The 14,167-nt window shown below is 48.9% G+C and overlaps 1 protein-coding gene across 5 annotated transcripts in view; it reads left to right on the top strand.

Annotated features, from left to right (window-relative positions):
- Positions 1–8,340: 8,340 nt before the first annotated feature.
- Arhgap22 (Rho GTPase activating protein 22) overlaps positions 8,341–14,167 on the top strand; it is a 170,180-nt gene continuing 164,353 nt past the window's right edge. The window contains exons 1-2 of one of the 5 annotated variants that reach the window (XM_042284296.2): positions 8,341–8,573; positions 11,988–12,149. In XM_042284296.2, coding sequence (XP_042140230.1) covers positions 12,098–12,149 — 52 coding nt within the window. In that variant the 5' untranslated portion in view covers positions 8,341–8,573; positions 11,988–12,097. Of the gene's footprint in view, positions 8,574–11,977; positions 12,150–14,167 lie in introns of those variants that run through there. The other 4 variants (XR_013042209.1, XR_013042210.1, XR_013042208.1 and 1 more) reach the window with 4 other exon arrangements.

Below are 14,167 nucleotides of genomic sequence, written 5' to 3' on the forward strand. Positions count from 1 at the left end.
AATACACCACAGAGTTGGAAGATGTCGTATAGGGACGGTTTAATGCACCTCAATCATCAGTATTTATACTAATGACATGTTGAGACATTTTGCCTGTGTTGTGTCATGTAAATCCAAATCCGTTAAAAAACTGATTTCTCCTGCCCCTTTACGAGGTTAGTAGTAAGCCGCTTCATACCCACGTGGCACATATATCTCTGTTACAGTTCCCTAGGCACTGGTTGGGGCTCGGGGGTAGAGCACCTGCCCCCCATGTGCCCGGCCCCGGGTGCCACCCTCAGCACTTCAAACCATGAAGCCTGGGGCACTGGAAGCCTCTCTGCTCCATGTCCTCCCCATGTCACCCTGCAGCGTTGGTCACCTCCGTGTGGCCGCAGCTCAATCTCGTCGGGCCACACTTTGGCTCGCTCCCTGCTCATTAAGATGCTTCTGAGCTACCAGGCTCCTCCAGGGCCTCCTCCAGCTGTGCAGGTCAGCCTGAGCGTCAGACCAGGGGCTCACGGAAGTGTACATCGTCCATGCCCACCATAGCCTCTGAGGCCCAGTGGGAACGGGGACAGGACAGCACTTCGCCAGTCCCCCTCGAGTCCCCATGCCCCAGGGTGTTCTCCTCATCATCCTGCCACAGCCTGTTTTTGAGCTTCTACTGTAAAGCACTATCGCACTAGAGCTGAGGCCAAAGCTGCTGTCTGGACCAGAGCGGAACAAGTGAGGAGCTGACTGCGCCCAAAGTGTGCGCCCTCCATCACTTACCCGGCTTCTAGTCTTGCCCCTGCAGGAGTATGGGGTTCTCCTGGGCGCTTTTCCAGCTGGGCCCCTGGGCCACCTGGAGAGCACGGAGCCTCTCCTGCTGAGAAGAACTCCTGGGGCCCTATGCCAAAGCACTGGGGTGGGGTGGTTTGCGGAGGGGAGGGGCGGCACGGGAGACCACGCACACCCTAAAGAGCATGCTGAGAGCGCCATCTTGTGGTCATGGTTGTCACTTACAGTCAGGATTGTCTAGTCTATAGGGTGCTTCTTTTTCCTTTCTTTTTAACATTTATTTAAAGCCACACACTTCGTTAGATATCATTATGATTATATTCAATAAGGTGTGCCTTTGTGATTCTCCTGCTCCAACCCCTTCACCCCTCTGGAATCCCTGTCCCTCCTTGTAGCCTCTCCATAGCCTCTGTCCTGTCCCTGTGACCTTTGTCCCCTCGGGAGCATCCTTCATCAACGAACGTCACTCCCTGATGGTCCCCTTTCCGACTGTTACACATCGTGGGCTAGGATCCTCATGCAGGGAGCACATAGGAGTTTTTGTTTTTTCTTTCTGAGTTTTGGTCGCCTTAACTTTCCAAATTCATCCATTTCCTGAAATTTTTCATAATTACACTTTTCTTCACAGATGACGAATACTGTTTTTAGTTAGCATGAAAATCTGAGTTACATTTATGATGTTTTTATACATGCCTGACATTGTAGCTAATCCCATCAATTCCTTCCCTTTCTCATGCCAAATAACCTCCCTTCCACACGGATGACATCAGAGGAGAACTCTATTATTTGTAGTTAATACAGACTCTGCACATGGGGGGGAGTGTCATATTTTTCCTCCCCCACCACTTCTCACTCCTTCTTTTACATTTGCACTGTATGCCGTATGCATATGTAAATGCAACATACAAACATAAAATGTTCACATACAATACATGCATAAGAGAGAAAACTTGCCATTTGTCTTTCTGAGTCTATCTCATATACTTCACATGGTTTCCAGATCTACCCATTCTCCTGCACATGCTATAATTTCAGGGGGTTTTGTTATATTAGTGCATGCGTGCACACATGTGTGACGTGTCGGGGTAGAGCCTGTGTGAGCCATGACTGCATGTGTGGAGGTCAGAGGACAACTTTGGGGCGTCCATTCCCTTTCCTCCTTGTTGAAACAGGGCCTCTCTTGTGCCTGCATGCTGGTAGCCCAGGCTAGCTGGCCCACCATCTCCAGGCTATCTTCCTGTCCCCACCTCCATCCTTGACACAGGACAGCTGAGATTCCAGATGAAAACTGAAACCATGGCATCTGGCCATGGGCTCCAGGGGTCAAACTCGTGTCTTCGGGCTTGTACAAAAGCACATTTAGCACCAGAGTCCTCTCCCCATAATTCCATCTCACAGCTGAATAAAGTCCCGTTGTGTGTATGGACCACGTTTTCTTTATCCCTTCATCTATTGACGGACATCTAGGCTGGTTCCATATTGGTTACTCTTCCCATTGTATGACAGAATACCAGACGAGAAGCAATTTAAAGAGAGGAGGGTTCGTTCTAGCTGTCAGTTTGAAGTCAGGGAGGGGTGAGGCAGCGGTCACTTTGCATCCATAGTCAGGGTGCAGAAGCAATAAACGCTGGCACTGGACTCGCTGTCCGCTTTTTATTCAGTCTCAGGCTAGACCTCCCCTGCTGAGTTTAACCCTCTGGAAATGTCCTTGCTGATGGGTGTGTCTCCTGGGGCTAGTCTAAATCCAGTCAGGTTGGCAATGAAGTTAACACATTTTGGCTATAGCAAATGGTGTCTCAGGTAACATGTTCAGGTGTTTCAGGAGGATAGCGAGGTCACAACTTCAGCGTTTTTCAACAGGAACTACCATGTTGATTTCCATAGTGACAGCACCACTTCACACCCACCCTGGCAGTGGAGGGTTCTTACTTCCCTGCGTCCTTGCCAGGAGTGTTTTTGTGTTTTGTGTTTTTTTTGTTTGTTTGTTTGTTTGTTTGTTTTCCTGATGATAGCCATTCTGTCTAAGTTGAATTAGAATCTCAGAACAGTTTTAAGTTAGATTGCTCTGGTGGCTAAGGATGTTGGACATTATTCAAATATTTATCGGCTGTTTGCTTTTCTTCTTTTGAAAACTATCTGCTGAATTTGCCTGTCCACTTGCTGATCAGATGATTTGGTGTTTAGTTTTCAGAGTTCTTTATTCTGGATATTGACCCCCTGTTAAATGCGTAGGTGGAAAGGGTTTTCTCGCACTCTGTAGATGGCCTCTTTGCTCTCTGGTGGCTTCCTCTGTTATGCAGAAGCTTTACGTAATAATTTCACACAGTTCATCGTCAGTTCCTGAAATCGCCTCCTATGCCACTGTGTTCTGTTCAGAAAGTCCTCACCTGTGCCTGGGTAGTGAATTGTTTTCGCTGCTTTCCTGGAGCAGTCTCAGAATTCCAGATCTTACATTACGGTTGAGGGGGGTTTTGTGTGTAGGACAGGAGATGCATATCTAACTTCTTAGGGCTGATATCCAGGTTTGCTGGCATCACTAGATGAAATGCTTTCTTTACTCTGAGGAGTGTTTTGAACAGCTTTCTCAAAAAGTAGGTGCCTGTGCCTGTGTGGGTTAAGCTAGGTCCTCTCATGCTGTCCATGCATCTGACCTGGGCCAGTACCATGCTGGTTCTGTCACTATGGCTCTGTAGTGTAATTTGAGATAAGGTTGTGTGTTGTCTACAGCATTGCTCTTTTGCTTTGGATTGCTTTGGCTATTTGGGATAGTCATCTGTGCTTCCATAAGAACTTTAGGGTTGTTTGATCTGTTTTCTGAAGAATGCTGTTAGGATTTTGATGGTGATCACATTGACTCTATAGATCACTTTCCATAATTTACCATTTTCACAATATTAATTCTGCCAATTAATGAGCACAGGAGGTTTTTCCATCTTTTCTGTTTCTTTTTTCTGGATTTTAGAGTTTTCACTGTAGAGGTCTTTTGCCTTCCTGGCTGTGTTTCTTCCTAGGTGAGTTTAATCTGTGTTTGGTGTTCTGAAGCTGTTATGAATGAGATTATTTTCCTGATACCTTTGTGGCAAGATCATTATCAATATATTTAAAAACTAGTTTTTATATGTTGACTTTGTATCCTCCTTCTTCCCTGAAAGTATTTACCAAGTCTACTGTTCTCTGATGGAGACTTTAAGGTCTTTTGTGCATGAGATCATGTCTGCAGACAGGAACGCCTGGCCTCCTCTTTTCTTATTTATAGCCTTTTGTTTCCTTGCCTTGCTTTATTGCTCAAACATTAACTAGCTGAGACCTCAAACATTACATTGAGCAAGAGGGTAAAATGGTCACCCTTGTCTTGTTCCTGATGTTAAAGAAGATACTTTCAGTTTTTCTTAACTTAGTATAATGTTGGCTGTAGGTTTACCGTGTGTAGACTTTATTGGGTCAGGTATGATCTGTTCCTAGTTTCTGCATCTTGCGAGATGGTCCTGGGATTTCTGTCCTTCTGTCTTCTGTGTGCTGCGTTACACTTTTAGATTTCTGTATATTGAACCCCTTGCTTTCCCAGAATGAAACCATGTTAACTGTGATGTGTGGTCTCCTTAATGTGTCCTTAAAATTGGTTTGTGAGTATTCTGCGCAGAATTTTTGCCTCTGTGTCATCAGGGAGATTGACCTATAGTTTTCTTTTTTGTGTGTCCCTATCCAGTTGTGGTACCAGGGTAATGCTGGCTTCATAGAATGGGTTTGGAAGCATTCTTTTCCGTTCTGGTTTATGAAGTCTTTAGGGAGCATTGCTGTTCGCTCTTCTTTAAAGCTCTGAGGGGACCTGGTGCTGAATCCAGCTGCTCTTGAACTTCTTTGCCAGGAGATTCTTTGGCAAAGTGTCAAACGTGTTGCTTGTCACAGGTTTGTTTAAGTTACCTACATCCTCTTGAGCCCATCTTGGGTCTGATAAGTGTGTTTTCAATTTCATTTGACTCCAGAAATTTTTTAATTTCCTCCTCCTCCTCCTCCTCCTCCTCCTCCTCCTCCTCCTCCTCCTCCTCTTCAATGACCAATTGGTCATTTAGGAACATATTGTTTGAGCTCCACGCAATTGTGTATACAGTTCCTTGGTTTCTCCTATTGCTGAGTTCTAGTTTCATTCCACTATGATCTGATAATATATGAGAAATTATCTCCATCTTTTATGTTTCTTAAGACTTCCTCTAGTGTCTAAAACATGATCTGTTTTAGAGGAATGTATCCTCTGCTGTGGTTGGGTGGATGATGTGGTAATCCCTTTTAGCTGTGATGCACATTAACTGTGAAATCCTTGCTAATCCCTCAGTCTGGATGAACTATTTATTCTAGAAAGTGGAGTATTGAACCTGCCTCTACTATTGTATCACAGACCTGTCATCTGCCGTCCGTGTCCATTTGTGTTTGTCTTATGAAATAGGGAGGCCTAAACTTTGATGCACATAAACATTATACACATTAAAATTATTACTTTATCTTGGTGAATTTTTCCCTTTATTAGTTTGCAGTGACCTTTTATCTCTGGCTAGTTTTTATTTGACATCTACACTATCGGGTATGATTACCGCTGTGCCAGCCTGCTTCTGGCTTGGCTTTGCTTGGGTTTGGTTGCTTGCCAGGCTGCCGTCTGCCCTTTAACTCTGTCTGTGGGTGTGGTTTGGGGAGACAACAGATAATTGGATCATAGTTTCCAGTTCGTCAGCTGGTCTCTACTACATTGGAGACTTGAATCCATTTGTATTTATAGCTATTATTGAGAGAGTTTTGCTTATTCTTGTAATTTTTGTTGCTTGGTTTTGGTTGGATTCTGGTAGGTTATTTGTTGTTTTCTTTCTCTTCTATTCATGTTAGGGCTTTGCTGATTTACTGTGTTGGACAGGATGAATTCTTTCTTAGTTCATCATCCCGCTTATCACCCCACTCATAAAGTGTACCTTTGCTGCGCCCTCTTGGTTGGTGTTTTCTTCCTTTTCTGTGTTTTGGGTTCCTAGGTGCCTTCAGTATTGCTGGCTTGGTGGTCATAAACTGCTTTAGTTCATGCTCATCTTGATATGTCTTTATGTCTCCACAGATATTAAAAGACAACTTTGCGCCGGGCAGTGGTGGCGCACGCCTTTAATCCCAGCACTCAGGAGGCAGAGCCAGGCAGATCTCTGTGAGTTCAAGGCCAGCCTGGTCTACAGAGTGAGTTCCAGGAAAGGCGCAAAGCTACACAGGGAAACCCTGTCTTGAAAAACCAACCAAACAAACAAACAAAAGACAACTTTGCTCACCCCTTTTGCTTGCTTTCCTCTCCAGGCCACGGGTTGGTTAGATCCTTGCTTCATGTGTCTGCTTATGTATGTCCTCTTTCAAGTTGCTGATTCTTTTTATAAGTAACTTTTGAATTCTTCGTCTGGCATCCTAGCCAGCTCTGTGTCTTCATACTTGGTACCTGGGTTATCATCTTGTGGAGCAGTCACACTGCTGTCCTTTGTCAAGTCCCTTGAGTTTCTGCATTGTGGCTCACACGTCTGTCGGTTTGAATCTCTTTCCTGGCCTCAAAGGGATCCTCTCAGTGAGTGACCTTCTCTTGAGGGCTTCCTCTTCAGAACTACTGAGAGAGGAAAGAACAGCTGCTGTGACAGCAGCAGGAATCAGCCAAACAAGATACAGAAATGCATTTAAAACTGATGAGAGCCCTGGACGCACCACCAATGCCTGGGGAGAAATATATACCAAAAGAGTGTGTGCTTTGACCATCAGAGTTGTGGATGTAAATGTGGAAGCAGTAAAGGATTGAGATAAAAGAGAGGGCCAGCGAAGTGGAAAATGGAGGAAAATAAAGTTAAATAAGAGAAAAGAGTGGAGAAGGATGAAAGACTAAGAGATTAAAATAATAATTCATGATTTTTGGATAATGAAAAATCATAAACAGAATAATTTGGTAGATAAAAGAAGAGTAATGAAAGATAAAAATAAAGGATGATTTAAAAATACATATAAAGTCAAAATGTTACAAAGAACACAGTAAAAGTAGAGGCAAGCACCAAAAAAAAAAAAAAAAAAAAAAAAAAAAAAAAACTACCATGCCCGGCGGCAGTGGCACAGGCCTTTAATCCCAGCACTCAGGAGGCGGAGCAAGGAAGATCTCTGTGAGTTCGAGGCCAGCCTGGTCTAGAGAGCGAGATCCAGGATGGGCACCAAAACTACACAGAGAAACCCTGTCTCGAAAAACTTAAAAAAAAAAAAAAAACTAATAATGGAAAATGAAGAAGCAAAGTTAGATAAGCGTAAGAAGGGAAATAAAATATATGAAGCCTTTATATACATGTGTGTGTGTGTAACGATAATAGTAGGAAAAAAGAGAACATGGATTTGAAAAAGAGCAAGGAGTGGTGTATGGGAGGAAAGGGAAGGGGGAAATGATGTAACTACATTTTAACCTCAAAAACCAAAAGAGATAGCTTGAAAATAAAGTAAAAATACTACTAAAGTAGAGTTAAAAAGAAAAGTGAAGAGAACAGAAGTCAGAAGGAAAAGTATAAAGAATCAGAACAAACTCCTGGGCTCCCAAACCTGGAGTCTTCCATTGGAGAAAACTGATCTTCCCTCAGCCAGCGGGTGTCAGTTGCAGATAAGTTTCTCAGGAGTAAGTAGGTTCCTTAGCAAATCGCCCAATGTGACCGATGGCACTTGGTCCTCTAGAAGATCCATGGGTTTAGGCATATCCCTATCTGTGCTTTACAGATAGGGAATGGGGCTCAGGGAGGCTGTGGCACTACCCAGTGTCCTCCAAGGGAGTCAAAAATCGATTTCACCTCAGCCTGTCTCCTCCTTCGAACTGCAACCCCAGCTGCCTTTTCCAGCAAGCCTGGAAAACTTGGGTTTCTCCCCCCACCCCCACCCCCCATGCACAAAGGAGGCCTGATGGGGTATTTTCCAGTGAGGTTCCCTGTGGCTTGGGAGCCCATGCGATCCAAGAACAGCGGCCCACGTCCTTGCCTTTTAGCATGTTAGCTGAATCAGAGGCGATGCCTGGCAGTGCCTTTGCTGAGCCCAGGTGAGTGAGAGCCTGGCCCATCCTGAAAGAAGGAGACTTTCTGCCCCACCCCACCCCCGCGCAGTGTGGGCACCTCCCCACTTCTTTCCTGGGCCTTGGTTTTTAATGCCCCTGTGTCACTTATGGCTTAGGAGACAGTCGTATCTCTCCTCTGCTACCCAAAGGCTCTTCTTGCTGCAGTTCTCAGGGCCTAATCATGAAGCAAGGCGCGAGGACTGATTTGATGGGAACAAGAATCTTTATAAGCCCCAGGAACTACACACCAGCAGGTGATGGAGTGTAAGCAAAATTCTGCAGGCGGGAACAAGTCCAGGGTCCCCGAGCACGGACGGCAGCGCCTCGAAGGACCACGAGAGGGCGCTCCAAACCAAACAACCCAGGCACTCCTCGGCGAGGCACTTCCCCGCAGAGGTCCCCCTTTCACAGGAACGCTTTCCCGAGCCGTTGAGGCTGCTGCAGCCTTAAGAGACCAGCCAAGGATTGCCGTCAGAGCATCATCCCCCAGAGGCACCGAGGAGACAGGAAACCTGCATCCTGCCTGATGATGTTCAGCCTGGGCTGCATCCCCTGGTCCTGCCAGCGGACTCATCCCATGGGAGTCCGAGGCAGGACCAAAGGCTGGGAGCCCACGGCCGGGGCTCCCACGGGGTGAGAAGAGGGGCGGCAACCCGAGTGCTCCCCCTAGGCGCCGAAGAAGGAGCCCCCGGAGGATCAGGCAGAGGTGGAGAAGCCTGCTCTCCAGGTTCAGGTGAGCAGAGGTGAGGTCCAGGTGAGCCAGGACTTCACTCTCACACACACACAGCAGGGCTCTCACCCGGCAGCGACCCTGTGCTGGGTGAGTGGGCAGCCAGGGCTGCACAAATTCCCAGACCACGGGCTGTGAGTTCATACTTTAAAGATGGACTTTAAAGCCCCTCCTAGGCCACATTAAATTTCTGCGTGGCTGGGAGCACCACGGTTCCCCAGTGAGAACCTCCCCCAGGTGCTGTCAGGTGTCAGGTAAACGTGTCTGGTACACAGTCCTATGCCAGCTGTTATTAGTGCCTGCAAGCGGAGTGATGTAGGCCACAGGGGCACTGGCCTGAGTCCAGGGCAAACCGGTTTGTTGTGAGCATGGTGCGGAGCCATGGTTAGAGCTGAGTCATGTTCAGGGAGGCGTCCAGCTCACCCTCTGAAAGCCGCCCGGGCTGTGCTTGGCTTGGCTGGGTGGGGCCTGCTCTTGGCCTGGCTTGGAAAGGTGGGTTAGGGGAAGGCTGAGGCGGAGAGCGGTTTCTTTCTTTCACAGAGGTGACCCCTCTCCACCGCATCTCCCACAGTAGCATAGGGGTTTGGGAGCCCCCAGCCCCGACCCATTATGTTCTCCCAGGGTCTATCCTGGCACCCATCTCTCTCCTCTGCCAGCCCTCTCTAGACTTGTGACAAGTAGCCCTGCCCAGACACCCCCAGCCCCCCGCCGAGAGACCAGGCTGGCTTTAGCCAATCGGCATGTCCCACTGGTTTGGATCTAGTCTCAGGTGGGTTGGTTAGTGCCCCCCAAACAAGCCCTAAGGAAAGAAGGGTTTTAAAGGTGGTCGGGAGGGGCTCTTTGCTTCTTCTGAGACTGGGAAATCTACCCTTTCCTCCTTCTGGGTGGGAGAAAAGAAATATTAGCCCCTGGAGCTGAGCCCACCCAGAGGGGAGGGTGGGAGGAAGGAAGAGGGGGAGGAGAAAACACCCCAGAAGCAAACAGAACAGGAAAGAAACCCAGACTTGGTTGACAGTGTCAACCTGCTGGATCCAGCCTTGCCTGCCACCTGGGTCATGAAGATGTTCCTCCTAAAGGAGCTAATACATGATTCAACTCTAACTTTACTCTTGTTTTGTTTTGTTTTGTTTTTTAAACAGGGTCTCATGTAGCCCAGGCTGGCCCTGAACTTACTATGTAGCTGAGGGTAACCTTGAACTTCTGATCCTCTGCCTCCACCTCCTGAGTGCTGGGATTACAGACATACACCACTCCTGGCTTTGTGTCCCAACAGGGACCAGACCCAGGACATGGACCCAGAACTTCCATTCCAAGTCTTGCTACAGTGGGTTTAGGGGTGCCCCCCACCACCAGTGTCCAACCCATCCCAGCCCACCTGTGTTTTCAAACCCTGTGTGCCTCTAGGACAGAAGGAGGGTGTCACTCCAGACCCGAAAGGGTCTCCGAGGTCGTACCAGCTCCAGGTCTTCATCTCCCAGCTCCAGCTCTGTCTCTGCTCTATCCCTGGAGGCTCCCAGCTCAGCTGTGAACTCTGGGCTATCTGTGCTCCAGGGCCCAAGGTCATGCCGGCATCTTGGGCCTGGGCTCTTGTAGATGTCATGTTTACCCGCTTTTTCCTTCTCTTGGCTATCCCAAAGACAGTCTGCCCTCTCCATTCCAGGTGCTGTCCATCACTTCCCTGGACACCTCTCAGTGACAGGAACTGTGCCCAAATGCTAAAGTGAGTCAGAAGCACTGTGACCCAGCACAAGTCACAGAATGCCGGCCACTAGTCCAGAGCCCCAAGCTTCCGTTGCCTGGGGCATGGTGAAGAACTGATGACAGCCCACATCCCAACCCCCAAACACACACAACACATCCCTACCTCCCCATAACCCTACCTACCCACATCCCTCCCTCCCCATAACCCTACCTCCCCATAACCCTACCTCCCCTACATCCATACCTCCCACACACAGCTCCACCTCCCCCACATTCCTACCTCACCCACATCCCTATCTCACCCACATCCCAACCCACACACACACACACACATCCCTACCTACCCATATCCCTACCTCCCCATAACCCTACCTCCCCTACATCCATACCTCCCCCACACAGCTCTACCTCCTCCATAACCCTACCTCCCCCATATCCCTACCTCCCCATAACCCTACCTCCCCTACATCCATACCTCCCACACACAGCTCTACCTCCACCACATCCCTACCTCCCACACATCCCAACCCATCCCCCACACACACAGCCCTACCTCCCCATAACCCTACCTCCCCCACATCCCTACCTCCCTCACATCCCTACCTCACCCACATCCCTACCTCACCCACATCCCTACCTCCCCCACATCCCTACCCACATCCCTACCTCCCCCACACAGCTCTACCTCCCCCATAACCCTACCTCACCCACATCCCTACCTCCCCCACATCCCTACCCACATCCCTACCTCCCCCACATCCCTACCCACATCCCTACCTCCCCCACACAGCTCTACCTCCCCCATAACCCTACCTCCCCCACATCCCTACCTCCCCCACATCCCTACCTCCCCCACACAGCTCTACCTCCCCCACATCCCTACCTCCCCCACATCCCTACCTCCCCCATACAGCTCTACCTCCCCCACATTTCTGCTTCCCCCACCAGGGCTCACATTGTAACTTCAGGCCTGATACAAGCTTAGCTTGTAGAGGCTAGCAGAGTAGAGACAAAGTGAGAATGGGAAGCACATTCTAGGCTTCTCCCAGAAGGTGCTCCTCCATCTGCAGATACATCAGATGCATTAAGGCAGGTGACATTGCGCCTGCCACCTTAGAGCCGGGCCTTGCCTTAGGTCACTAGGGCTGCTGCGTGATGTTGATGACGGCAGACACGCCACTTGGCTACTTACAGCCAAGCTTGTTTGTTTGTTTGTTTATTTGTTGTTTGTATCAGTTTTCCATGACTGTAGATGACGTAATGGATGGTGTAAGGACAGATTTCCAAAAATAAAACGGAGAAGTGGCACCCTGAGGATGTGACATGGCTTTCCTGGGCTCTACCCCTGCACCTGGGTCACAAGCCCCAGATGCCACCATGCAAACCAGAAGTCACCCCACACGTTCAGAGAAACTTGCACATGTTCCCTTAGGTCCAGCTGGCTCCTTGGAAAACCCAAGTCTAGCAGCTAGTGCTCCTGGCTCACCCAGTCCTCACTTCCGCTGACGAATGTGGCATCTGTTCCCTCTCAGACGCAGTTGTCACTGCTGGTCCCATTTTACAGATTTGAGGAACTGATACTCTGACTTCCCCAAGTTTGCTCTCAGATCCCCAAGGTACATGCTCCGCAGAGAAACTCATTCCTCACAGCAGGCTTCATGTTGGAAATCCAGGCAAATGCCTATAAAGGGCATTCTAAATATATTTCTTTACTAGAGATGCTGATCGCCTGCTGCTGAAACCAGGAATTAGCTTGTCTGCCTGAGGATGTGGCTGCTGCCTTCGAAAGAAGCTTCGGGAGAGATCTGCCGATTGCCAGCTTAGCGATGCTACCGACGGCTTCCAGCAAAAGAAGAACCTTCGCTGCCAGATACTTCAGTAAGGATTTGGCTGTGTGGGCATGACTGTGTGTTTGACTTCTTGCTTGAGGGTGGGGTCGCTTGGGGCCACTGAAAGAGCCTCCTCGGTCTTGTGGGCTGTGGGCACTGTGCAGTGTATGGTCAGGGCTCAATCTTTCTTCAGTTCCCAGCACTGGCTGGTACCCCAGCACTCAGCCCTGTATCCCAGCATCTGCTCTATGTCAGCCTGAAAAAATGGGCTCCAACATGACAGCAAATGTCAGGGGTCCTGGACTCCATTTGGTGTCCATGAGGACCACCATGTCCATAACCTGCTTGGACACTAGGTAAAGCTTCCACAGGGAGGGTGGTGCATCCCAAGGCTCCTCTGCCTGTGCCAGGAAACAACCCAGCCTGGGCGTGAGCTGAAGGATGTGGACGATGGCTGAGTAGCCCCAGGAAAGTGCTGGGAAGGAAGCAATTAGCCACAGTGGAGCTATTGTCCATTCAAGTCGTAGGCAGATGCTGGTCGGTGTGCTCTGAAGGTGCTGATCCCTTCAAGAGCTGAGTCTTGTAGGTGCTGGGTCACACCAATGTAGGTCCAGAAGGTACAAGGTCATACAGGCGCCTAGCCTTGCAGGTACTGGGTCATATAGGTGCTAAGTCCTGCAGGTGCTGAGTCATATAGGTGCTAAGTCCTGCAGGTGTTGGCTAGGTGTACCCCTCAGGTGCCCTAACCAAATGTGTGGGTACTCACAGGACCCCGGACAGGAAGGAGCTGGTTGTGTTTGTAGCTAGCAGATGTTCTCTGGTAGTATGGACCTGAGAGCTGAATTCCGGAAACAGATCATCTGTGGTATCCTCAGGGCCCCTGGTCCTTCCTTAGAAACTGAGGGAGCTCTTCAAACTCCCCAGCCTCCTCTGGAAATGTCTGCTTAGCAGTCTTAGGTGGCCCCCAGGCTTCAGCACATTGTTATGTCACTGCCAGCATCAGGAGAAAGTGAACAGAGCCACAGGGTTTGGACTGCAGGCATATGTGGGGTGAAGAGAAAGTTTCCTCTTTCACAGAGGCAGAGTTGAGTGGACTGGAAGCCAGGTCTGGGCTCTGAGTCTGGGCTAGATTCTAGGTGGAAGCTCCGCTGGAATCAATGTGCAGAGACCAGAGGAGAAATCGAGCTGGGGCGGCTGAGATCACAGTATCTGACAGTCTCCGGGTGTTTGCGTCCAACTTGGGTCACGCTGTTATCCAGCTCCAAATGAAAAGCCCTGGCTTTTGTGGAAGGGTCAGCTGCCAGATTTGTCTGATATGATGGATTATGCCCCCACCTCCAGGGGCATGTGCCCACTGTTGAGAAAGGGACAAAGGAGATGCTACACGAGAATTTAATGAATAAGATGGTATTGATTTTTATATTAAAGTAAAATTCACATGGCAGAGAGTTAGCGTTTTGAAGTGTAAAGTGGCAGTCCGTACATTCAGCATCCTGTGTGGCCACGAACTCAGACTAGCTGATGAGCTTTGCCGTCGTCCTTGTCATCCTGCATGGACTACGCAGTCCCCACGCACAGCCATGGCAGCCACCAGTCTGTCTGTCTGAGTGGACTTAGCTGCTGCACAGATCTGGTAAGTGTGTGTGTGTTCCTCTGTGCCTGGCCTTTCACACTGAGCTGTCATCCGGGTTCGTGTGTGATGTAGCAAGTGTCTGTGCTTTCTTCCTGTTGACGGCGTTGATTTAAGCAACGATCATCTCAGACCCTTAAGTGACTTTGGGAACAGGACTGATAGAATATATATGGGATTTATTGTAATGACTTACAGGCTGTGGTCCAGCTAGTCCAACAATGCCTGTCTCCCAGCAGAAAGGCCAAGAATCTGATAGTTGTTCGGTCTAAGAGTCAGGATGGCTCAGCTGGTTTCTGTTGAAATTCCAAAGAAGTGGGTTCTAAAATCAGCAAGGTATTAGAATACTCCAATAGCTGCCTCCACAGGAGGATCCTGAACTTGCTATCGAGAGTGAGGGCAAGCAGACAAAAAGCAAGAGCTTCCTTCTTCCATGC

The sequence above is a fragment of the Peromyscus maniculatus genome, chromosome 9 (genome assembly GCF_049852395.1).
Source record: "Peromyscus maniculatus bairdii isolate BWxNUB_F1_BW_parent chromosome 9, HU_Pman_BW_mat_3.1, whole genome shotgun sequence".
NCBI lineage: Eukaryota > Metazoa > Chordata > Mammalia > Rodentia > Cricetidae > Peromyscus > Peromyscus maniculatus.